General features: G+C 36.4%; 1 protein-coding gene across 1 annotated transcript in view; it reads right to left on the bottom strand.

Annotated features, from left to right (window-relative positions):
* LOC120220373 (complement factor H-like) overlaps positions 1-27,900 on the bottom strand; it is a gene marked incomplete at its 3' end in the record, with an annotated part of 76,030 nt that overhangs the window by 30,054 nt on the left and 18,076 nt on the right. Inside the window, exons 2-7 of the mRNA XM_039217448.1 lie at positions 19,709-19,894; positions 19,268-19,373; positions 13,167-13,243; positions 11,480-11,671; positions 8,413-8,583; positions 4,153-4,323 (exon numbers count right to left, since the gene is read on the bottom strand). Coding sequence (XP_039073379.1) covers positions 4,153-4,323; positions 8,413-8,583; positions 11,480-11,671; positions 13,167-13,243; positions 19,268-19,373; positions 19,709-19,894 — 903 coding nt within the window. The remainder of the gene's footprint in view (positions 1-4,152; positions 4,324-8,412; positions 8,584-11,479; positions 11,672-13,166; positions 13,244-19,267; positions 19,374-19,708; positions 19,895-27,900) is intronic.

Below are 27,900 nucleotides of genomic sequence, written 5' to 3'. Positions count from 1 at the left end.
ATTTTTTAGAATTGACACCAAAAGCAAAGGTGACACAGGCAAAACTAAATAAGTAGGACTGCATTAAACCAACTACTTCTGCACAATAAAGGAAACCGTCAACAAACTGAAAAGTCAGCCTAATGAGTGAGAGGAAATACTTGCAAGTCATATATCTATAAAGGGAAACGTCCAAAAAATATTTTAAAAAACTCATATAATTCAACAACAACAACAACAACAACAACAACAACAACAAAAACCCCAACCTAAATAAAACATGGGCAGAGGATCTGGATAGACATATTTCTAGAGAAGAAACAGATGAGCAAAAGGCACATGAAAAGGTGCTCAACTTCACTTATCATTGGAGAAATGAAAAGTAAAACCACAATAAGATATTACTTCATACTTGTTTACATGGCTTCATCAAAAAGAAAAAAAATAACATGTGTTAGCGTGGATGTGGAGAAAAGGGAACATTTCCGTACTGTTAGTTGGAATGTAGTGGCTGTAGTTGGTGCAGCCACTATGAATACAGTATGGAGTTTTCTCAAATAATAGAACTACCATATGATCCAGGAATTCCACTTCTGGGTATTTATCTGAAAGAAAGGAAAATACTACCTCAAAAGATACATGTACCCCCTGTTCACTGCAGCATTATTTACAATATTTACAAAACATTATTTACAAATGTGGCCATTTGTGATGACATGGATGGACTTTAGGGCATTATGCTAAATAATCATACAGAGAAAGACAAATAACACATGAGATATATTTGGAATCTAAAAATACCAAACTTTTAGTAAAGAGAACAGAGTGTTGGTTGTTAGAGGCAGGGCATGAAGGACAGGAAAATGGGTCAAGGGGGGTCAAAAGGTACAAACTACCAGAAATAAAGTAATAAAATGATGGGGATGTAAGGTACAGCACGGTGACTATAGTTATTAATACTAATTTGTATATTTGAAAGTTGCTAAGAGAGTAGATCTTAAAAGTTCTTTTCGCAAGAAAAAAATTGTAATGATGTGGTGATATATTTAAATACAATTGTGTTTGAAATCACTCCACAATATTTAAAAATATCAAATCATGTTGCACATTTGAAACTCACACAGTGTTATATGTCAATTATATCTCAATCATAAAAACACTCAATATTTTTATTATAATTGTTTTACATTAAAGTCTGTTTTATATTGATGATAGGGTCTTTTTTAAGGGTCATTTGATTTGAAACTTCATTTTGGAGTTATGCCTAGAATTAATATGGAGGCCAATGACCTATTTTCTGTATCATAATGTATTCATATATTATCCAGTTTAAGTGTAGTACACCTTTACAACAAACTGTGATATGTAGAGAAAAGGAATATAATTATGGAGACAGAAAACACTTGGAAAAGAGTAAAGGAAACATTCCCCAGAAAAAATACAGTACACTGTTGAATTGAATGGAAATTTGTTACATGGGATGGTTTTAGAAAATTCCACAGTGTCTTTTTCTCCCTTCAAAAAGTGGAGCCTAATTCTCCTTCCTTTGAGTATGCTGGACTTAGAAACTCACTTCTAAAGTCTAGATGTGACTAAAGTGACCATATGTGACTGATTTGTAAATGGTATGGAAGCTTTCACCTCTCTCTCTATCAGATCATGAGCTCTGGAGAAAGTTAGCTGCCATTTATGTAGCCTATGGAGATTTCCAGGTGGTAAGTACTGAAGCCTCCTGCCAAAAGCCTTATGAGTCAGCCATCTTGGAGGCAGATCCTCCAGCCCTGCTGAGCCATCAGGTGACTGCAGCCTAGGTCAACATCCTGACTACAACACAAGAAGTGTCTGACTCAGAACTAGCTAGCTAAGCCACTGCCAAATTCCTGACCCATAGAAACTTTGAGATGATAAAGATTAGTTGTTTGAAGCCAATATATTTTGGGGGAAATCTGTTACACAGAAATAAAGAACTAATATATTAGGTATTAGATGACTAGTGTTGCCAAATGCTTTATTTATTTATTTATTTATTTATTTATTTATTTATATTATACCAGCTTTATTCATAATTGGTAGAACTTAGAAACAACCAAGATGTCCACCAGTAGATGAGTACATGAAGAAACTGTGATACATCCAGGCAATGGACTATCATTTACAGCCAAAAGCAATGGGCTCTCATACCATGAAAAGACTTGGAGGAATCATCAATGTGTATTCCTCAGTATAAAAAACAAATCTGAAAAGACTGCATGATGCATGAGCCCCACTATATGACATTCTGTTTGTGGAGACTGAGCAAAGGGAGGAATCAATAGGTGTAGCACAGAGGATTTTTAAGGCAGTGAAAACCTCTGTATGATCCCATAATGATGGACATAGGTCACTACACATTTGTCCAAACCTGTAGAATGTACATCAAGAGTGAACTCCAGGGGCTCCTGGGTGGCTCAGTTGGCTAAGTGGCCAACTTCAGCTCAGGTCATGATCTCATAGTTTATGGATTCGAGCCCTGCCTCAGGCTCTGTGCTGACAGCTCAGAGCCTGGATCCTGTTTCAGATTCTGCGTCTCCCTGTCTCTCTGACTCTTCCCCGCTCACACCCTGTGTGTGTCTCTCTCTCTCAAAAATAAATAAGCATTAAAAAAAAAAGAGTGAACTCTAAGGTAAACTACTGACTTTGAGTAATATGATGGATGAATCCAGATTCATCAATGTAAAAGCATATCTTTCAGGGTAGGGGGATGTTGATAAATGGGGTAGGTATGCATGTGTGGCAACACTGAGTGTATAGGAAGTTTCTGTACCTTCCTGTCAGTTTTGCTATGAACCTAAAATTTATTTATTTACTTATTTGTTTGCTGTTTCAAGTTTTAATTTCAATTCCAGCTCGTTCACATACAGTGTAATGTTAGTTTCAGGAGTAGACTTTACTGATTCATCACTTACATATAACACCCAATGCTCATGACAACATGTGCTCTCTTCAATAACCACCACTTATTTAAATATACTCCCCCCACCCCGCCTACTTCCCTTTCAGCAATGCTAAGTTTTTTCTCTATAGTTAAGAGTCTGTTTCTTGGTTTGCCTCTCTCTATGTCCCTCTCATGTTCATCCGTTTCATTTCTTAAATTACACATATGAGTGAAATGATATGGTATTTGTCTTTCTTTGACTGATTTATTTCACTTAGCATAATACATGGTTACATAATGGTTACATGATGATAATACATAGCTCCATCCATGTCACTGCAAATGGCAAGAGTTCGTTCCTTTTGATGGCTGAGTAATATTCCACTGTAAATGGAATATTTATATATGTTCTTCATGCATTCACCAGTTGATGGACATTTGGGCTTTTTCTATACATTGGCTATTTTTGATAATGTTGCTGTAAACATTGGGGTACATGTACCCCTTCAAATCAGTGTTTTTTATCCTTTGGGCAAATACCTAGTAGTGTAATTGCTGGATCAGAGGGTAGCTCTATTTTTTACCTTTTTGAGGAATCTCTATATTGTTTCCCAGAGTGGCTGCACCAGTTTGCATTCTCACCAACAACATAAGAGGGTTACCATTTCTCCACAGCCTCACCAACATCAGTTGTTTCCTGTGTTGTTAGTTTTAACCATTCTGACAGGTGTGAGGTGACACATTACTGTGGTTTTCATTTGTATTTCCCTGCTGATCAGTAATGTTGAGCATCTTTTCATGTGTCTGTTAGCCATCTGGAATATATCCTTTGAAAAAATCTATAAAGAACTTACCAAACTTAATGCACAAAAAACAAATAATCTGGTTAAGAAATGGGCAGAAGACATGAAAAGACATTTTTCCAAAGGAGACATCCAGATGGCTAATAGACACATGAAAAGATGATCAGCATCACTCACCATTAGGGAGATACAAATCAAAGTTAGAGAAATTTATATTCATACATACATAGTTAACATCAAATAGCACAATATATATAAAGAGTTTAAAAATTTCCAAAATGTGGTTTAGATTGTGCTTAAAATTGTCTACTTTGAAAAGAATGTCTCTGTAGCCCCCACTTTACATACACAGTAAGGCAAATATTTGGATTTATTGTGTCCCCATCTTTGTTACAATTGTTTAAGAGACAGTAATTTCAGAATTAAGAAGTAGGTCAAGATATGACAGGAACTTACCACATCTTGGCTCAGGTTCCCATCTAGATTTAGTACATTTTGCCCTTTTTCCTTGGTTTGAAGGATAAAAGCCAGTTTTACAATGATATATGATTTCATCTCCACTTCTGTATGTGATGCCTTTGGGTGTATAGTCACCATTTTTAATATGAGGAGAAGGACATATGAATTCTGTGGAAAAAGGGCATATGGATAATGTTGAAATCACTACCCATTAAAATAATCAAGTACATAAAAAAGTACCTTCCTCCCCTTCATTTCAATATTCATTCACACAGCACATTCTACAATCATATAATTATTAGTTATACATCTCCTCTTCACACCATGCTTCCACTGTGTACATCCAACTCCTAGAGATTTTGTCATGGTCTTTTAATTGGTCTTAAATTTGTACTTCATTCCTCCAGAATACATTTTAATAAATCTCTACTGCAAACATGATAATATACTTATATTAGCAATGATTATATTAGAAAGAATACAATATGTGACTACCTAAACACAAATTTTAAGTAATACATCTACAGTGCTTGATTTTAATTTAAACTACTCACAGATGACCCTTAAATGTCCTCATTTATTTTTACTTTTTCTCCTCACTATATTCTGCTCTATCATATTTTCATAGACCTATTGCAGTTCAGTTTATTATATCTTTTACTTCATAGTGTGGCTTAACTTAATTTTGAAGTCAAAAGCTATCATATATAAAAGCAAGAGTTTTACTAAGAGGCCAACAAAAAACATTGGGAGAATTTTGTTAAAATAACTAGGAAAGAAGATCTTCAGGTGATTACTTTTGAGCAGTGGACATAAATCCTTTGATAAATTCTAATTCCCTACTTTCATAATTTCCATTAAAATAAACGATGATATTATAATATTGCCAGAACAAGTTCCTCTATCCAAAATATGGTTATGGGGGTCATATTTTTTCTACTGTTAGAAACCACTAGTAAGCATTTGAAATAAGAACAATAATTTAATGCTAGTACTCTATGTTCATCATCAGAAAATCCGACTTGTACAGAGAACAGATGGATTTGGATCAATGATGGCTTTTGTTTAGCAGGTCTTGTTACTTTTAATTATTCCTATAAATGACTTGCTGTCAGATACTGTTTCTTATTAGATACAGAGACTGAGGTTTTGACAAAGTTTGGACAAATCCCCCTGAGGGGTGCTTGGGTGGCTCAGTCAGTTAAGTGTCCAACACTTGATTTTGGTTCAGGTCTTGAATTCACGGTTCATGAGATTGAGGCCCACATCAGGGTCTGTGCTGACACTGTGGAGCATGCTTGGGATTTTCCCTCTCTTCTCACTCTGTCCATCTCCCTGGTTGTGCTCTGTGCCCACCCTCAAAATAACTAAATAAACATTAAAAAGCCTGACACATTCAAATAATAAACCAACTGAAGAAAGTTGAACTATTTTATCCTAGATTATATTATTTAAATTTTCTTTTATTATTTAATTCCAAATTTATCATAGACTTGGAAAAAGTAAGATCTATAGATTTGGAATTCATTGTTACCAGCTGGTAGATCCTTCTATTGTCCTAGGAAAATAAAGAGAAGCATTTGTGATAATATTAGCTGAGGTACATAGCAGAGTTTCTTTTACTTATTTATTTATTTTTTAATGTTTATTTATTTATTTTGAGAGAGAGCTGCACGTGAAGCACGGGGGGTGGGAGGGGGAGCTGAGAGAGAGGGAAAGAGACAATCTCAAGCAAGCTTCATGCTGTCAGCACAGAGCGTGACATTGGTCTCAAACTCTTGAAATTAACTGTGAGGTCATGACCTGAGCCAAAATCAAGAGTGGGATGCCTAACTGACTGAGTCAATCAGGTGGCCCCTGAGTTTCTTTTAATAAGAGACTTCTCTATATCCAGTTAAGGTAAAACACATTTCAATAAAATTAAGCATTGTTGTAACAGAGAGTGCGTGCTTATTTAATTTGGGGTAAACGTCTCTTTATTTATGTCAATGTTTAGTAAACTGTTTTGTGAAAGAAAGTATCCAATCTTAGTATACCTCGATCCTGGCATCTCCCTCCCTAAAGAAAGTAGGATTCTAAGGCATGCAGTCTTGGGTTTTTGAGTTATACAGGTGACTAAGAAAATGAAAAAATTCTAAAAAGAAAATGTTCTATAAACATAGGATCTTTACTGTGTGTGTGTGTGTGTGTGTGTGTGTGTGTGTGTGTGAGTCAAGTTTCAAGAAAAGTAAGCCTAGGAACAGTAGCAACACATACGGGAAAAACAGATTTCCTACTGTTAAAACAAATATGTGCTAAGCAAGAGCTTTAAGCAGGTAGCTACATGACCAAGAAAAAGAATTCACTAGGCAACTTCTATGTAGCAATCATCCTTTCCTGAGTCCTCTGTCAAAGTAAGTTGAATTCAGATTCTGATGTCTTACTTTGAAGTAAATTTCATTGAAACCTGGAATGATGATTTATTCTAATGTTCACTGAAACCTGCAGTGATTTTTTTCTCATGTTTATACAGGATAAAGGGTCTGATTTAAGTAAGTGGTTTATAAGTTATATTTTGATGACTGGATGGATAATTTAACTACCTAAATATTTAAGTAGGGCTCTGGAAGTAAAACATATGGCAAAAGTTAATGCCAGAGGATTAGTGCACCCACTTTCTTTGCATAGGAGCCACCAATGCCATGAAGACAAACAGCTGGACTCCACACACCATCAGCTGATCACAGATCTAATTTGGGTGATTACTGTCTTGTGCTCATTAACCTCTTTCTAAAATATTTTCTTAACAAGCCTGAAAGTGGAGGTAACTCAGCTGTAGGAAGATATATTTTCCAAGGAGATATTTGTGGCCTCAACCCCAAATGTTTTTGTGGGAGGTGGGGTGCCTGGCTGGCTCAGTCAGTAGAGCATGTGACTCTTGATCTCAGGGTTGTGAGTTCAAGCCGCAGGTTGGGTGTACAGTTTACTTTAAAAAAATCTTCAAAAACATTTTTAAAAAAAGAACCAAATTGACTCAAAAACTAACTCTAGGTTTTGTAAAAGAGGATCATTAAACAAGGTTTACACATGAAATTTTGAATCATATCATTAAAAGTTCAGAGACCTTTTAAGAATTCAACTCTTGGGGCACCTGAGTGGCTCAGTCAGCTGAGCATCCTACTTCAGCTCAGGTCATGATCTCACGGTTCATGGGTTCGAGCCCCACATCAGGATCTGTGCTGACAGCCAGCTCAGAGCCTGGAGGCTCTTTCGGATTCTGTGTCTCCCTCTCTCTCTGACCCTCCCTTGCTCATGCTGTCTCTCTCTCTCTCTCAGAAAAAAAAAGAAAAGAATTCAACTCTTCTCACCATCTCCCCATCCACTCTGGGACACAATATGACGATACCTGCACAGTCACCCTATTTAAAGGCCACTTGACCTCTGATTTCATGCATGATGGCACTTGTAACTTGTTTCACTCACTGCTGCAGCCCTCATCAGAAGTTAACTCATTCTTTTCCATAAATGTTTGTAAACATCTCAACACAGCTGTTACCATGATATAGTTGTATCTTCTTGCTATTCTTCTAATAATATGATTTCTTAACTCTTTACATTTTTGTATCTGGGCCATGATAGTTTGAAACCATCTCTTTTAAAATGAGGTAGGCCAAGTAGAACACAATATTACAGACATAACTTTTCATGGGCACGAAGCACAGTTGAGATGGATTCTAGTTCTGCACAACACCCCTTCATTAGGAAGCCTGAAAGAGTTTGGTGGGTTTTGTTTTTGTTTTTTCCGCATCATTATCACTGCTGATTCGTATTAGGCCTGTGGTTAATGAAATCTCCAGTTACTTCCACTTAATTCCATTGTTAACTGAGGGTTTCCTCATATGGTATTCATCTCATTTATGTCGCAAAGCTAAATGCTAGGCTTTAGAAGAGCTATCTGTTTGAGAAGTACTCATGCCTGGGAAGCCTGTTATTGCCCTGGTTCTGCTCTAGACTTGCTTTTTGACCACAGACCAACTACTTAATGAACTACTGAACTCCTCTGTTCCTTTTATGTCTTTCTTCATTGTGAGAGAATTATACTAAAATTAATTTTGCACACATAAAGCATTAAGTATATTGTCTTTACAATAGTTGGTCCCTGTAAACATTAATACTTCATTGTGAGAAAAAATAAACTGCTTAACTGTGAGGAATATATAAATGAAAAGAATTGATAAAACATACAACAAAATATATAGAAAAGAAAGATAACATTACCTTTACATGAAGGACTTGGAGTCCATCCCAGTGCAGTGCATATAGCATCTCCTTTATTACTGTATTCATAACCCTTTTGACATGTATATTGAAATCGTTCATTTTCCTTGTAAGTTTTCTTCGGAGATGCAGCACTTCCATTTGGAATTTCTGGCTTTTGGCATGAAATTTCTAAATATAAGGGATCAAATTCCAAAATGTCTGTTATATATTAAAGGGCCATGTCTACGACATAGTTATACTAAAGATACAAGTTTTGTTTCTTTTAGGTACATCAGGCAAGCAAATAAAAGTTCTATTTCGATTTGAACGCTTGAATAATTTATCTGTTGTCCTTAATTTTGATTTTTGAAAGAAGGTAAAATTCTGATTAAACTTATGTTGCTAGGGGTGCCTGGGTGGCTCAGTTGCTTCAGCAACTGGCTCTTGATTTTGGCTCAGGTTATGATCTCATGGTTCCTGGGATTGAACCCCATCTGTGGCTCCCCCTGGCAGTGCAGACCTGCGTGGGATTCTTTCTCCCTCTTTCTCTGTCCCTCCCCTACTCATACTTTCTCTCCCTCTCTTTCTTTCAAAAATAGATAAGCAAATAAATGAAAATTATGTTGCCAATTTTATTTGGTTTCAAGACAAATTAGTCCTCTTCAAGTAAATAGTGGCCAGTAAATGTTCATCAAGTGTATATATAAAATTGAGTATAGATACATAGTCTTAGTGTGATCAATATTTTCACCGAATGACTACTGGAAAGTACGTATTTTCTAGTTATTGATAATAGAGTAATTACTGGCATAACACTTTGTCAAAGAAGTTAATTTAACCTATTGTCATTATATCTCTGAATTGCATCTTCTGTTTTTGGTGGTTTTACCATCCATCTTTTCTCTCTCAAAAGAAAATCTGGCCACCATTTTTGCCCCCATCTTCTCTTAAACATTTCTCCCTGAGATTACAGCAATGATAATTAATTTCCCAGGTCCTATTCTCCCCCTCTGTAATCTATTTTCCTGGTTGTAACTTAATGATCTTTTCTCTTATGCTATCATTGCTCCATTGAAGGATTCCACTGAAATTCTCCATCGATTCCCAATTCAGTCTGAATAGAAGCCAAATTGTTCAGCATGATATGGAGCACCTTAGAACCTTGTACTGGCCTATCTTCAATCCATCACTGACTCTCTCCTTCTTGTGTCCTATACAAGGGCTCCTGAGGGCATGGAACAGGGGAACTTCAGGCTTGTGGAAGCCTCACTGCATTTATACTTCCTCTCCCTGCACTTCTCGTCACTGATAATGCTTTTCCCCTCCTCAAATTCATTGGAAAAAGTTTCATTCTTTCTTCAAAATGTATCTTATGCATTAGTCATTCCAGTAAGCTTTCATTAACCACAGTTTTTTAAAAAAATTTTAATGTTTCTTTATTTTGAGAGACAGAGCATAAGCAGGGGAGGGGCAGAGAAAGAGAGAGACACAGAATCTGAAAGAGGCACCAGGCTCTGGGCTGTCAGCACAGAGTCTGATGCAGGACTCAAACCTACAAACCGTGAGATCATAACCTGAGCTGAAGCTGGACACTCAACCAACTGAAGCACCCAGGTTACCCAGTGTTTTTTAAGTTTCCTTATTTTGAGAGAGAGAGCTTGGGAGTCATAGAGACAGAGAGAGAGAGAGAGAGAGAGCGAGAGCACATGAGTTGGGGAAAGAGAGGCAGAGAAAGAGAGAGGGAGAGAGAGGATCCAAGCAGGCTCAACAGTGGGCCTGGAGCTGGACGCCAGGCTGGATCCCATGACTGGGAGATAACCACCTCAGCCAATATCAAGAATCTGATGTTCAACTGACTGAGCTACCCAGGTGCTCAGAAATTCAGTTTTAAGGAGGAAACCCCATCTGTGAACCTCTGGAATATACAGTATTTGTTGTGCTGAATAGAAATATGATTACCATTACTGACTTGAAGAACTAGTTTTGTTCGAATTTTTAAGAACAGAGTGCTTTTCTCTGCCTCTCTGTATAACATAGACTAGAGAAGAAAGTGTGAATTTTAGATACCGTTAAAAAAATAAATATGGCAGGAGCACCTGGGTGGCTCAGTCAGTTAAGCGTCCAACTTCGGCTCACGTCGTGATCTCAGGGTTCCTGGGTTTGAGCCCCACGTTGGGCTCTGTGCTGACAGCTAGCTTGGAGCCTGGAGACTGCTTCAGATTCTGTGTCTCCCTCTCTCTCTGACTCTCCCCTGCTTACACACACACTCTCTCTCTCTCAGAAATAAATAAATAAATAAATAAATAAGGTGGAAATGTCTGCCAAACAAGGATTGGTATAATGAAGCATGGCACTTTTAAGTAAATTGACCATAATGTTTCATTACAAAAGTCCAGATCACCATACTGGTCATGATGAACTAGTTAGGAGTATTATAACTAAAGGAATCTTGACTTATAGTTTACTATAGAACTTTTTTTAAAAGGCTAAAATTTATTTAGTGAATTCAGTTTAGTTCTACAATATTTATCTAAACTCACAGTGCAAATATAAAATAGGATCTCATTCTAGAAGTATCATTCAATTACAGAATGTTATTATGATGTATAGTGGAAATAAATAATGACTTTTTGATCTTACAAATTAAAAGAAGCCTGCTCTGTAGGCCAATATTAAAGCTTTCAGTAGAAATGCTTAGTATTCTATTTGAGCATGAAAGTCAATTACAATTTAATTATGGTTAGGACCATGGAATTTAGTTTCAGATAACATGAGTTTGAATCTTAACTCTGCTGTTATGCCATCATAAACTTGTCATGAGATTTAACTATTTGCCCCACAATTTCCTCAGTTATAAAATAGAGGTGAAAGGAGTGCATAAATCACATTCATTTTGAAGGCAAAATGGAATGACACATGTCATGAACTTAGATCAATTACTGACAAATAGTACGTGCCCAAATAAATGTTACGTATTAGTGTTATTAGTATAATTAGTATTATGCTATGCACAATATTTAAACATACATATTTTCATGAGAAAAACTACGATTGTCCAATTCCATGAACAGTAAGTGTATCTTACCCATACATTTCGGGATTTCTCCACTCCAAGCACCATTTGTTGAGCAATGTAATTCTGCAGGCCCAACAAGTGTGAAGCCTGAATCGCACGCAAACCGTACCACTTGTCCAAAAGTGTATTCCTGGTCTAGTTCCAATGCACTACTGGTAAATTTCCCATTCTCTGGATGTGTCACTGGCAAACACTTAACAACTGAAAAAAATAATATAACTTTTCCTAGTAGAATTTGACAACTTTATTAAGAAAAATATGTATATATGCACATATAGGTATAAAATCATTAGGAAGGAAAGAATGGGGAAATTACTTAATATTTTTAAAGAAGCATTTGGTAAGCCTTTTTTTTTTGGCTATAAAGGCTTATAAATTAAAAACAACAACAACAATAAGCTTATCCCTGATTATTTTCTATGAGAGTGGACAAAGAAAAAATTATTTTTTTAAATGTCAGTTTACATTTTTATAGTAAGAAACAAATGTTTCTTAAATAATTGAAAAATATAAAGCTTGATAAACTTAGATAAAAGTTTTCATTTAAGCCCCAGGATAATATTATACTGTATTGCTAAAAGGTATAAAAGCAAAGTTCCTGATTCTATTTATTTTAATAGATAAACAGTCCTTAATTCTCCTTCCTCTCCCACATCAGTGCTCAAAATAATTTGAGTACTCCCTTTGATTTTACTTAATATTTTCCCATATCTTTTAGATTATGGCATTTAAACTTTAATTTATAGTAGAACCATCAAGGATGCATATTAATATGGAAATTCTATGACTATCTCCCTGCCCTATTACCTGAGATCCTGATTTAGTGGGGTTTTAGTAACTCAAAATTTCAGCTTTAAACAAGCACCTCAGGTGATTTCAGTGTAGATGTTCTTTAAAACATTTAGATCTTTCCTCTCATTTCCATAAATTCTCTTCTTTAGGTAACAAGACTTTTGAGTGATCACATTGCCATCTTCCTCCTCTTTCCTCCTCCCCACTGTCTTCCTCCTCTCCCCCCCCTTTTCCTCCTCACCTTCCTTGTCCCCTCTTCCTCTCCCTTTCTACTTACTCAGCATTGAACTAAGAAAGACTCTTCCGACTCATATCTTTTATTTGCATGATGACTAGAGATTGGGATTACTAGCCCAAAATTTGGAAACAGGATCTAAATTTTCTCGTTCTGACTCTTTGCTTTATGAATCAGCAATAAAAGCAGAGTTCTTCCTTACTTCCTGTCTCTTTTCAGTGAGACTAAGACCACAAGAAAATCTCCCTTGCCATGCAGGAGGGGGAGATGTCTAAATCATGTTCTCCATTTATGCTGTTATTGACAGTCTCTGGATTTGGGTGGTTATTGATTGATTATGTCTTCATAAATAAAGCTGAAATTCTGATACTTCTGCTATTTCTAGTGTTTAGAATCCAAAAGGAAAGGAAAATAGGTTCTATAGATTTCCTAGTATTTAATACTTTGCATATACTAGATCAGATGAACCTGTATTCATATTTGGTTAATGAAACACAAAATAGTGTAGTAATAAAAAGCTTAGATACCCATTCTGTATTAGAAGCCACAAAAACACTTTAAGTGAAAATATGTAATTACAAACCTTAAAGATATTTTAATGTAAGATATCTCAAAAAACCTGAGATATTTTAAATATTTGAATATATTTGTAAACAATTTTGTATATACCTTCACATATAGGAATATCATTGGTCCATCCATCAGATTCACACTCACGGAAATTGATCCTACCTAGCATTTGATACCTGAAACCAAAAATAACAGAGTGGTGAGCTAATGTGTATTTATATGCAATTTCAAGTTTGATACATTCTGAATGTCCAGGAACTACATTTCAGAGAAAATTAACAGCATATACATTTCCTTCCTCTCTATCTTCCTTCCTTCTGACTTCCTTCTGTCCTTTCTCCCTTCTGTCTCTCTTTCTTTTGCTTTCCCTCCTTTCCCTCTTTCTATTCTTTCTCTTTCTTAAATTTCTATCTTTCCTTTTTCTAAAACTTGTTTGTTCTTGTTGTAACTATATGAGATGAAGAATTTTTTTTTAAGTTTATTTGAGAGAAAGAGTGCGAGACTGAGGGGTTGGCAAAAAGAGAGGGAGAGAGAGAGAATCCTAAGCAGGCTCCACGTTGTCAGTACAGAACCTGACTTAGGACTCAGTCTCATGAATTGTGAGATCATGGCCTAAGCCAAAATCAAGAGTGGGTCACTTGATTCCGAGGGGGAGGGGCTAACATGGCAAAGATGTAGGGGGATCCGAAGTTCTCTCCTATCTCAAACAAAGCAGTGTTGAGGCCAAAGTACTTTGAACTCCAAGAGTCCAAGCAGCAAAGTGACAGAGATGCTTCCAGGGACCCACCAGGACACCCTGAAGGGCCATAGGTGAGTGACTGCGGACTGGGAGAGTTAAAACAAATGGAGGGAAGGGATCCTCCTCTGCGGAGACACAAAGGGAAGAAAAAGAGAGGCTAGGGAAGTGTAGGGCTGTATCTGGATGAAAGAAAAAAAACAAACCACAGGTCTGGACAGATAAAGATCCAATCTTAACTGCGGGCCTTCTTCCGGAAAGGGGTTGGCTGCCCAGTTCACGCACCTGGGGAGCAGGGAAGCCAGCCCCGGACTCCATAACTAGTTCAGAGGCGCAATCCGCAGGGGGAGAGAGCAATCCCTCCCTGGAGTGCTATGGGAAGAAGGTATATATCGGCTCAAAGGAGCGGCACTTCCCCGAAACCCGGGGGGTCATAGTGGGAACCTTAAAGACAATAGGGGTCAATCCCAGCCAAGTGCCAGGAGGCACAGGAGTCGGAGCAGCTGGACAAGCCACCTCACTTGCGCCCGAGGCACAGTGAAGACTGCTTGAAAAGTAGTTTGGGACACCTAGTCCGAGGAGGAGAGACTGAGATGTCGCCATTTTTGTCCCCATCACCAACAAGGTGGGGCTTCAGGGAACAGACCACAGGCCCACAGCGCAGGTGTATCTTTCTACCCCAGGAGGATCGACGCTGAGGAACCAGATGGCCCCTCTTTAGATCAGCGCTGTTGCGTTACCTCATTTAATTCTCGGACGAATCTCATTATATAGATATATTCTTCTTTGTTTTTCTCCTTGTCTCTTCCCTCCTCTAGTCTGGATACTCTGGTTGTTGGTTTGTTTAAGCAGATATATTTAAAATATTCTTATGATACATGTTCTACACCTCCTTTATTTCTCTCTCTCTCTCTCTCTCTCTCTGGATTAAGCTGTATAGTTTCTCTGTCTGCGCAATTGCCTCCTTTATTTTCCTTACAGTCTCTCTGGATTAATCCATATAGTTTATATGGATTATAGTTAAACTATAATCCATATAGTTTAATATATAGATATATATTATATTATATTATAATTAATATCTATATTAATCCATATAGTTTCTCTGTCTGGTCAGTTTTTCTTTTTCTTTTTCCCCCGCCCCTGTCATTTCTCTCTCTGTATGGGATAAGGCCTCTTCCAATCAGCACCACCTGCACCCACGGTGTGTACTTGGAGCTGGTGTTTCTGTTTTTTTTGTTTTTGGGGTTTTCTTGTTTGTGTGTTTGCTTGTTTTTGTTTTCTGTTTGTTTTTGTTTGTTTGTTTTCCTTTCTAAGGCTACATCAAGGAACAAATCAAAGCACACATGGTGGAGGGTCCAAATATCACTAGGAGTAGGGAGATAAAGTAACCAAAGTCACAACAACAGAGAACAGGTAACACTCTCCAAAAACACCTCCTGAAAGGCCAGGCCCTGGACAGTGTATGACTGCTTTTAATATAACAGTGCTCACAGGTGCAAAGCACATAACAAGCTTTTAAAACACACAAGGGACTTAAAACTAGCCAAAATGATGAAATGGAAGAATTCTTCTCAAAAGAAATTACAGGAAGAAATGACAGCTAAAGAATTGATCAAAACAGATACAAACAATATAACTGAAAAATAATTTGGCATAATAGTCATAGGATTAATCGCTGGGCTTGAAAAAGCGTAGAAGACAGCAGAGAATCTATTGCTGCAAAGATCAAGGAACTAAAAAATAGTCATGATGAATTAAAAGAGTGGGACACTTAATTGATTGAGCCATTCAGGCACCCTTTTCTATCTTTTTAAAGATTCTTTCTTACTTAAGAAAGGGCCTCAAGTCTTCAGGCACATGGACTAGGAATAATTATAATCCTTGGATCATGACACAAACCCATTACAATTTTGGGCTAAATATCCACTTAGGTTTTTCATTGAGTTAGTCAATTAGTTACACATTAACAATGTTATAACCTCCTTGAACTACCACCATAACCAAAAACCAAAAACATGTTAGTAACCAAGAACTAACAATATGTTCCACTTTCTCTAGTCTTGTTCCATACTCCTACCCTCCACAATTATGACATTTTTGGAACATTTGGGACTTTTTACATAATCAATGATAGTACTAGCCAAAGTTTCTTAGTATGTAGTATTTTTTAACACTTGTCTTCATTTTCCTGTCTCCATCCCATGCATTTTTACAGAGTGTGGTCATTAAGTCAGGTTTCCTTATAAATCCTATTCAATGTCAAATTTATCTAACTGTGGTACTCATCAAGCTAGTTTTTAAAATCTTAAATGCTCTATTTTCTTGAAAGTTCCTTGGGGCAGATGCAAAATGTACAATCATTACCAGAGGCTTTAGAGCAAAGCAAATCATCCTTCTTAATATTTCTTAATATTACGGTGGACAACAAGAAGCAGAAAGCTTTTTCTCAAAAAATAAATGATGGGCAGGATTTTGATAACCACAAGAGATATTTTTGAGAATGGGCCTTTCATAAACTTCTAAATAATTCTACACAGACAAATGTTTCCTTCATCTGCAAATAAGGATTGCTTCACCCATTACACAGATAAAAAAAAAACCAAAAACAAAAACAAACTTTCTCCCTCAAAAAATACTTTATCTTTCTCTGAATGTTATTTGTTCCCAATTCTCTAAAGGAAGAAAAAATTTCAATAGATTAATTGAGATTCACAGAACTTGAAGCCAAATAATTACTCTATGTCTCTTTATATAAAGGAACAAAATGACTGGCTATTAAAGTTTCTTGTTTGTCTCCTTTACAGGTACCCTGCTCCAACATAGAAAATACATTTCCTGGTTAACATTTTCCATCTACATCAGAAACCCATTGGTTTTAGGTAGGTGTTTTAGGAATTCTGCAACATTCTACACAAAACCGCTTAGGGCCCATATACATAGGGAAAGGGTGGAGAAAAAGAGATTGTCCAAATGTTGGTACTTGGGGAAAAGTAACAGCTCATGTATCTGCAATCCCAGCTGGACGACATACCAGAAAGACATTTTGCAGAGCTCTTCTTTAAAACCACCTACCCAAGGATACTGAAACTGGATATCCATATCAAATATCCTGATACATGGCTAGTATTCAGCTAAATAGATATTTAGCAGAGAAAAGATGGATGGGGACAAGGGATCAAAAAGGCTCGACTGACTAGCAGAAACCACGGGTGTAGTAAACCCATTCTACATTGATTCCACAACTAGGTCAAAAGATTTACATCCCCTCAGGTAGGTAAAACAATCTCTCTAAAAAATTTTTAAATAGCATAAAACTTTGATGTTTGCTGATCTGGCCTAGTCCAAGGACTTTTAATTTCACTGACCAATATCTAGTCCTTGCTGAAAGTCCAAGCTGAGTGGCAGAAGCAGTTAATTTCAGGGGCGCCTGGGTGGCTTAGTCGGTTAAGCATCCGACTTTCGCTTAGGTCATGATCTTGCGGTTCGTGGGTTCGGGCACCGCGTCGGGCTCTGTGCTGACTGCCAGCTCAGAGCCTGGAGCCTGTTTCAGTCTGTGACTCCCTCTCTCTCTGACCCTCCCCTGCTCACGCTGTCTCTCTCTCTCTCTCCTAGAAATAAATAAAAACATAAAAAAAAAAAGAAGCAGTTAATTTCATAGAGTCACTAACAGAGTTTGCCCAGAATTCATACAAGATGAAGGAAGCAAAGATGAATTAAGTGGAGCCAGAGTAAAAGGTTAAATATGTCACTAATTTTTTCACCAAATTATAAATATCTATTACTGAGATTTAGGGAATCTAGTGGAAGAAGTCTATGAGTTTTGATCCCTTTTGCTAGGTCCATTATGGAACCTAATGGGGTCAGACTCACCTGTATTAAAAGGGATATTACAGAGGTGAACAGTGAGGTAATTGGAAAATTTAGGCCCAGATGGTCTTCATCTATTTGGTCATGTAAAATAAAGTCAACAGCAATGATTGAAAGTTGAACTACAAGTATCTTTGAAAAATCTCAGATAGTGGCCAAAGAGAGCCTAAAATTGTAAGAACTAAGACTTATTGGGTGTCTACAATATCCCAAGGACTCTTTGAAGGACTTCAATATGTGTCTTATATATGTTTTCCATCAATCCTATGATGCACCTGCTGTGTTGTACTTTTTTTTTTCTTTTTAGAGAGAGAGAAACAGGATGTGCAAGCTGGGGAGAGGGGCAGAGGGAGAGAGAGAATCCCAAGCAGGCTCCATGCTCAGTGCAGAGCCTGATGTGGGGCTCGATCTCACAACCCTGGGATCATGACCTGAGCCAAAATGAAGAGTTAGATGCCCACTTGACTGAGCCAACCAGGCGCCCCATGTTTCTACTTTCATAATTGAGGAAATGGGAGTGAAGGGATATTAAAATAATACATACAGTTACTAAGTGGTGGAGTTTTGGGATGCAGGTTTATTCCAAAGACTAACCTTTAAAATATTGTATTTTATTGTCTTAAACGAAGAAATAAATGAGAGAATAATAAAAATCAATTTGTAATTTTTTGATTCTATTTTTATATATGCAGTATAAACTTGTAATGATTTTCCAAAGTATGAAACTTTCTTCAACACAATTTTTCGACCTGGATGGGCATAACAGGAATAAAGAACACTGAAGAGGTTTCACAGTGTTAAGATTAGCCATGAAAATCTAGTAGTTGGTTAGAGAGCAGAGTCAATGATTATGAAGGTAGTAGCACTTTTGGTACATGTGATTAGAGTAATTTACAGACCATGGAAGCTTAAATAATGGTAGTTATTACTTTTTTTATTTTTAAATTTGTTTATTTATTTCTGAGAGAAAGAGACAGCATGAGCAGAGGAGGGTGAGAGAGAGAGGGAGACACAGAATCTGAAACAGGCTCCAGGCTCTGAGCTAGCTGTCAGCACAGAGCCGCTCGAACCCACAAACCGTGAGATCATGACCTGAGCCGAAGTTGGACGCTTAAGTGACTGAGCCACCTAGGCGCCCCAAATAATGGTAGTTATTATTACTTCTGTGTAAAATATTTGCTTCTCCTAAATTTTAAAAGCTTTATTCAAAGAACTGTCACGTAATATGATTTTGTTACTATTTGCACTGTCCCTGACATATTGAACTCGCATATACTCTGCACATAATAGAAATTAGTCAGGACTTGTTGGAATAAACCTTTATTTATTTGTATACTGTTTTCCAGCCCTCCTAGAGCTACACTTTCCCAGAGTTAATATGATTCATTTTAATTTTTCAATGTTGAGAATAATGTGGTATCTAAATATAATAATTTCCATCATAGATTAATTTTTTAGGCTACTTGTATAGTACTTATAAAAATGCTCATAGAAAAATAAAGTAACCTTAAAAATACTAATCAGTACTCTCCCTATTTGCCATTTAAGTTATAATCACCGCAATTACAAATCTCTTTTTATATTGACTACATACCCCTCATTACATGTGTAAACAACCTTTGCACCATATTCAAATTTTTCTCCTCTTACAAGTTGAAAAGTACCATAAGGAGTATCTCCAGGATGTCCACAGGGCCTTTCTAAAATGAAAAAAAGAATATAATTTTATTATATGACACAGGAAAACATATTTTATCTAGGAGTTCAAGGAAAATGACATTTAATATTATATCAGAGGAAATATTTAAAGATGTGGAAAAGTGAAAAATGGCAAAGTTCTTATTTTATTATTAAACTTATCTATATGGTTGGTTTTGTATTTTGGAAGATTTCATCTCCTTATTAAGAATAATGATGGTATATTATTTTGTATTAAAATGATAATTGTGATATAATTAGCTAATATTGCTACAATCTCATTCAGTATTTTCAAACTAAAGTTTTCACAAAGTTCACAAATGTATGAATTACTTACTCTCACATATCTTCAATGGATTACGAGCCACCCATTCTCCATTCCTGCATTCCATTGTAATAGATCCAAGAGTTATGTATCCAGGTCTGCATTTATATACAGCCTTAGTTCCCTCTGGATAGTTTTGTTCAGGCCAGACACCTGACAAAATTTCAATTTGTTTTCTTGGAGGAGGTCCTTTACAATCTAAGAACAATAAACAAAGTAATTGTTTAAAGTGTTTATTTAGATTTATAATATGTTTAGATTATTTTTGCTTTTAAAAATACTTATGCTGTTACAGGTCCATCCTGTATATACATATATATATATATATATATATATATATATATATGATACATGTTTTACCTTACAGAAATTGAATCTACATAAATTTGTAAAAAATAGCTTTCCATAGAAATTGTTTTTACTTTACTATATTATTCTTTTTTATCAACATAACGATACTGTTATTTTATCACTACTTTAGACATGAAAATAAGCTGAGAGCCTGCAAATGCATGCCACTTCATGAAGATTATGGAACAATAGTGATATCCACTGTAGAAAGCTAAAAGTAAATTATGCCTGGTGTGCCTGGGTGGCTCAGTCAGTTAAGCATTGGACTCTTGATTTCAGTTCAGGTCATGATCTTGCTGTTTGTGAGATGGAACCCCACATTGGGTTCTGTGCTGATAGTATTGTGCCCGCTTGGGATTCTCTTTCTCCCTCTCTGTCCACCCCCTACTTGCACTGCCTCTCTCTCTCTCTCTCTCAAAATAAATACAAAAACTTTTTAAAAAATGACTTATCCTTGGGGCGTCTGGGTGGCTCAGTCGGTTAAGCGTCCGACTTCGGCTCAGGTCATGATCTCACAGTTCGTGGTTTCGAGCCCCACGTCGGGCTCTGTGCTGACAGCTAGCTCAGAGTCTGGAGCCTGCTTCAGATTCTGTGTCTCCCTCTCTTTCTGACCCTCCCCTGCTCATGCTGTCTCTCTCTCTTAGAAATAAAATAAAACATTAAAAAAGATAAAACATAAAAAGTGACATCCTTTGGGGGTGAAAGAACAACATACACAAAGGTCATCAATGGTGAGAATACTGACAAAATCTGCCAGATGGAATTTGTGTACGAATGGAAAGTTGAAAAATGAATGTAAGGGAACATTTGCCACCCCTGACCTCTGAGCCAGGAAATATGGGTGAGATATTATATTATTCTGCTGCACTACATTCTACCATTCATTCATTGATTTGGAAAATAGCTACTTGGCACTATTCTAAGTTCTTAAGAAAAAACAATAAATGTAAAAAGAAACAAAGTACCTGCTCTCAAGTGTTTCCACTCTACTAGGGAAGTTAGTTATTAGCTAAGTAATTAAAGAGGCGTATAATATGCATTACAAGTAGATAATTCTAGTTATAAAAATAAAGTGTGGACATGATACTCTACATAGAAAACCCGACAGACTCCACCAGAAGCCTACTAGAACTGATCCAAGAATTCAGCCAAGTTGCAGGGTACAAAATCAACGTACAGAAATCGGTTGCATTTTTATACACCAATAATGAAGCAACAGAAAGAGAAATCAAGAAACTGATCCCATTCACAATTGCACAAAAAACCATAAAATACCTCGGAATAAACCTAACCAAGGATACAAGAGATCTGTATGATGAAAACTATAGAAAACTTATGAAGGAAATTGAAGAAGACACAAAGAAATGGAAAAACATTCCATGCTCATGGATAGGAAGAATAAATATAGTTAAGATGTCATTACTACCTAAAGCACTCTACACATTCAATGCAATTCCAATCAAAATTGCACCAGCATACTTCTCAAAACTAGAACAAACTATCCAAAAATTTGTATGGAACCACAAAAGACCCCGAATAGCCAAAGTAATACTGAAAAATAAAACCAAAACGGGAGGTATCACCATCCCAGACTTCAGCCTCTACTACAAAGCTGTCATCCTCAAGACAGTATGGTATTGGCACAAAAACAGACACATAGACCAATGGAACAGAATTGAGAACTCAGAAGTGGACCCAAAAGTATACAGCCAACTGATCTTTGACAAAGCAGGAAAGAATATCCAATGGAAAAAAGACAGCCTTTTTAACAGATGGTGTTGGGAGAACTGGACAGCAACATGCAGAAGAATGAAACTAGATCATTTTCTCACACCATGCACAAAAATCAACTCAAAATGGATAAAGGACCTGAACGTGAGACAGGAAACTATCAACACCCTAGAGGAGAAAGCAGGAAACAACCTCCTTGACCTCCACCGCAGCAACTTCTTACTTGACACATCCCCAAAAGCAAGGGAATCAAGAGCAAAAATAAACTGTTGGGACCTCATCAAGATTAAAAGCTTCTGCACAGCCAAGGAAACAACCCAGAAAATTAATAGGCAACCAACGGAATGGGAAAAGATAGTTGCAAATGACATATCAGATAAAGGGTTAATATCCAGAATCTATAAGGAACTCACCAAACTACACGCCCGAAAAACAAACAACCCAGTGAAGAAATGGGCAGAAGACATGAACAGACACTTCTCCAAAGAGGACATCCAGATGGCCAACAGACACATGAAACGATGCTCAGCATCCCTCCTCATCAGGGAAATACAAATCAAAACCACACTGAGATACCACCTCACGCCAGTCAGAGTGGCTAAAATGAGCAAATCAGAGAACTCTAGATGCTGGCGAGGATGTGGAGAAACGGGCACCCTCCTACACTGTTGGTGGGAATGTAAACTGGTACAGCCCCTCTGGAAAACAGTGTGGAGGTTCCTCAGGAAACTAACAATAGAACTCCCTTATGACCCAGCAATAGCACTGCTAGGAATTTACCCAAGGGATACAGAAATGCTGAGGCATAGGAGCACATGTACCCCAATGTTCATAGCAGCACTCTCCACAATAGCTAAAACATGGAAAGAGCCTAAGTGTCCATCAACAGATGAATGGATCAAGAAGATGTGGTTTATCTATACCATGGAATACTACATGGCAATGAGAAACAATGAAATCTGGCCATGTGTAGCAACATGGATGGACCTTGAGGGTGTTATGCTGAGCGAAATAAGTCAGGCAGAGAAGGACAAATATCATATGTTTGCACGTATAGGAGGATTAGGAGGAACTTGACGGAGGAACAAGCGGGAGAAGAAGGGCGGAAATGGTGGGGGAAAGGGAGAGAGGCAAACCATGAGAGACTCTTGAATGCTGACAAAAACTGAGGACTGATGGATGTGGGGGGGAGGGGGGGATGGGCATGGAGGAGGGCACTTTGGGGATGAGCACTGAGTGTTATGTAGAAACTAATTTGACAATAAACTATTTGTAAAAAAAAAAAAATAAAATAAAAAAAATAAAGTGTGGTAAGATGATACAACATTGTATGGGAATATTCCAAGTATGACAGAATAGGATGGAACAGAACAACATTCCTCCTGCAAACTGGAAAAACAATAACAAACTGTGTGTGTGGGGATGTGTGTATGCATGTGCGTGTGCATGTGTGTGTATGTGTGTTCTCGTGTGTGTGTGTTGAAAGGAACTGGATATCCTGGAAATATTGAGAAGAAAAATGACTAAATGAACTAAATGAAAGTGGGAAGGGCCTCCTTTAGCAACGTATTGTTTCTGGCCATCTTTTACCTGGTTATGTTTTGCCAACTCTGGGTATGGATTGAAGATTAGGGTTTGCTGGAATGAAGGAATGTTGATGAGGGAAAGAAGAATTAGACACCTTGGACGTATGTCTAACATGGACAATTCTGAAAACTTGCAGAATGAGGGTGCTCTTCTGGAGCCTAAGAACGAAGTGAAAATTCCTATAGTTTCATAGAAAAAGTCCCAGTAAGAAAAAGATCCTGCTTCAAATACACATCTGTATTCTCATCCAAACAGTTGTTATATTTAAAGTCACTCAAAGTGAGATTAAAGGGCAGAGATCAAAACATCAGAAAAGCAGGAGAAATCCGAGTATCTTGGGATGGAGGAAGAAGAGACCAATCAGATTCTTGATAAAAAGGCAAGAAGGTCTTTACTTTTAGAGTTTTGAAACCAAAAGTGGACTGACTCAAACCAGAAGTGCAACTCTACCTATCTGAGCTCACTTCTTGATTAGATCAAGAAAAAGCAAACACTCTTGTCAATGGGGGTGGTGGTGGTGGAGGTTGGTAAATAATACAAACATTTTCATTACATTTATTTCATATGAAATGTATGGTTTTGTATAAAAAATTAAAAGATACATAAGGAAGCAAAAAAATGTGATAAAAAATGAAGCAAAAATAAATGGAGGATTCTGGAAGACAGACACTCAGATCCAGATGTTGGAATTAGTGCCAAGGTCGTTAAAGTAGCTATTTTAAGTATGTTAAGGGAATTACAGGAAAACAATAGATAAAATGAATTTAAAGAACAGATATTTAAAAGAAAATTGATACTATAAAAATAACCATGTGTTATACTAAAATTACAAATATCCATGAAATATGGATACATTGGATGGTCTTAAGAGTCAAATGGACACAGCAGAACACAAATGTATTAAACTTGAAGAAGACTAATGTAGAAATATCAAAAATGAATACACAAAGATAAAAGTGTAGAAAACACCAACAACAAACAAAATAGAGTATAAGAAATGTGTGGAGCAAAGTGATACCTGTTTGTCTATTTAAAGTTCCAAAATTAGAGGAGAGAAAAGACAAAAATATTTTAATTAAAAGTAGCTAAAGTTTTCCAAAATTGATGAAAAAATCAACTATCAGGTCCTCCAGGAGGACTTCTGGGTGGGGATCCCTGTGCAGTACTTGGGACAGGAATGGGGACAACTAGGGAATTGGGGGTGGGCCTGGCTTTGTCTTAATTAGGCAGAACTCTGTTGTCTTGAAAGACAAATTCTTTTTTTTTTTTTTTTTTTTTTACAAATAGTTTATTGTCAAATTAGTTTCCACATAACACTCAGTGCTCATCCCCACAAGTGTCCCCATCCGTGCCCATCCCCCCTCCCCCCCCACATCCATCAGTCCTCAGTTTTTGTCAGCATTCAAGAGTCTCTCACTCATGGTTTGCCTCTCTCCCTTTCCCCCACCATTTCCGCCCTTATTCTCCCCCTTGTTCCTCCGTCAAGTTCCTCCTAATCCTCCTATACGTGCAAACATATGATATTTGTCCTTCTCTGCCTGACTTATTTCGCTCAGCATAACACCCTCAAGGTCCATCCATGTTGCTACACAAGGCCAGATTTCATTGTTTCTCATTGCCGTGTAGTATTCCATGGTATAGATAAACCACATCTTCTTAATCCATTCATCAGTTGATGGACACTTAGGCTCTTGAAAGACAAATTCTTAAAAGCAAACAGAGGAAGAACGTATATTTCTGTCCAGAACAATGAAAATAGCAGCTATGTTTGTAACAATAACTACTGAAGCATGAAGACACTGTGCTGGCATTTCTAAAGTGCTGAAAAATAAATGGCAACAGAAAACTCTGAGCCCAGCAGAAATATATTGCAAAATGAAGGAGAACTGAAACACATTCTCAAACAAATAAATGCAGAGAGAATCCAATAATAGCAGACTGACACTAAAAAAAATAAAAACAACAGCAACAACAAAAACCTCCACTAAAACTCTCTAGACTGAAGGAAAATGATCCTATAGACAAGCCAAAAAGGGCAAGAATAAATGAGTAGGACTGAAGAAGATAAGCATATGGGTTAATAAAAAGACTACTGAAAAATAATAAATAATGTGCTATGTATATTTGAACACAATTGAAAAAGACCATTGACTTAAAATCAATAACAATGTCTTATAGTGTTTACAAAACATGCAGGAGTAAAATACATAACAATAATAACAATAATGTCAAGAGATAACAAATGAAATTAAACTGTTTTAGTGTTTATAGCGTTCAGAGTGTAGCAAAAGTACTAATTTAGGATAGACTGTAATAATTTGAGTATGCTTATTGTAAAGCATTAATATTAAGAAATATATAACTAATGGAAACTATACAGTGAGTTAGAGAAGAACATTTGATTAATATTTTACAAAGGCAGGACAGGAGGAGTAGAACAACAAAGAGATGACATGAAAAATAAATGGCAATATGTACACTTGAGATTAACTGTCTCAGCAATTACAATAAACATAAATGGATACAGCACTCCAATTAAAATATAAACACTGACTGGAGAAAAACAAAACAAAACTGATATATATGCTGATTACTTTTAATAAAATGGGATAGATAAGTTGAAAGTAAATGATGATAACTGATACATTATAAAATATTAACCAAAAAAGATAAAGTTAATATCTTAACATCAGGCAAATAATAATTTAAGGCAGAAAGTGTTGCTAGATAAAAAGAGGGTCATTTCGCAATAATAAAAGAGCTACTTTAACAGAAAGATGTAATAACTCTAAATGTGTACAAACATTTAGAACGATTGCTGGAATTGGCTCATACTGACTCACAGGAGCTAATTACACACATCTCTTCCCAATACAGTATTCAGTAATGTCATATTTGTAACTTGAAATTGACCATATCATGAGTATTTACACTATGTGAATTGGCAAAGTCTACAAATCAAGACTGTTTCCTTTCCTTTTTGTTTAATAGTTGATTATTATATAATTGTCAGTATGACACTGTACGTAAATGTAATAATATGTCTCCAAGATAGAAGCAAAAAAAGTAAACAAATTTGTCATTATAGTTTGAGATTTAAATGTACTTCAAGTGTCTGATAGACAAGCAGATAGACAAATAAGGTATAGAATGTATGAAAATATGAAACTTTTATATAGTTATAGAATGCAACCTTCAATAGCAGCTGATTTATATTCATTCCAAATACACATGAATATTCACTAAAATAGACTATAAGCAAATCTCAGTAAATTTCAAGATTGAAATCACTCTAAGTATTCTTCCTGACTACTAGACATTGCTAACAGAAAATAACTGGAAAAATCTCAAAAGTTTTGAAGTTAAGCAACACTTCTGAATCACTCATGAGTTAAAGAAGAAATCACAATACTTATCAGAATATAATTTGAACTAAACAATAATGAAGATATGATATATATCAAAATTTGTGGGATGCTACTGAAGCTGAATTCCTAAACTTTACACCTGGGAGCCCTGTCCACAAAAGCCCTGCATCCTGATCTCAGGTAGTCCAGGGAGTTATCTGGCTCTGGCCAAGTTTTCACCCCTTTTCCTTAGTGGGTAGAGGCAGTGATAACTCAGGAGGCAGGATCTCACTGGGATATTGTAAAAACCTCAAGAGTTCTAGGGTGCCTGGTGACTTCTACAAAATATGCAAGGAGAAATGACCTTGCTATTAATATCTGAAATAGCTAGTGGGAAAAAATTTTAGTAGGTAAAGGACTCGAGCAAGTATTTCACTTGAGAGAATCCACGTGATCATAAACTGATGAAAAATTGCTCAAACTGAAAATGAAAATGAAAACCATAATAAACCATGAATAAAATAACATGATACTGGCAAAAATTTTAAAAGTTTAAAAATCCTACCGTTTGGAAATTATGTGGAGCACTAGGAACTGCTGGTAAAAAGAAAAAGGAAACCACCACAATAGAAAAGAATTTCAAAACTTGTAGTGAAAATTGGAAATATGCCTTGCTTATTATTTGGAAATTTTACTCCTAGAAATATGTCACTGAGAACCTAAGACACATGTGAACCAGATTTCATGTGTGGTAATATTTCTAGCATATGATTTTTTAATAGCCAAACAACACCAATATCTATTAACAGTTGAATGAATAAAAATTTATGGTATATTCATGAATGGAATAGTAGACCCAATACTACAAAATGATCTTAAAAAAATAATAACATGAAGTTAAAGACACATAGGTGTCTTTTTAGAATTATTTCAACTATATAAAATTTAAGAGCAAACATATATATTAGGGATGTGTACATAGGTTGTGAAGCTATAAAAGCAGAGCAAAAATGTAATTACCAGAAATATTAAGATAATGTTTTCTTCAGGAGCAAAGGTAGGGGTATTGACATAATAGAAACTCACAGGGATTCTTGACATGGGTTATTTATTATGTTTTTAATATGTAGATTCAGACTTTATTCACTCATATATTATATTTCACAATAAAGGTATTAAAATAATAGA

Source organism: Hyaena hyaena, unplaced genomic scaffold (genome assembly GCF_003009895.1).
Source record: "Hyaena hyaena isolate Hyena2069 unplaced genomic scaffold, ASM300989v1 scaffold_692, whole genome shotgun sequence".
Lineage (NCBI taxonomy): Eukaryota > Metazoa > Chordata > Mammalia > Carnivora > Hyaenidae > Hyaena > Hyaena hyaena.
The sequence above is the reverse complement of the archived record's forward strand: the minus strand, read 5'-3'. Positions and strand labels throughout refer to the sequence as shown.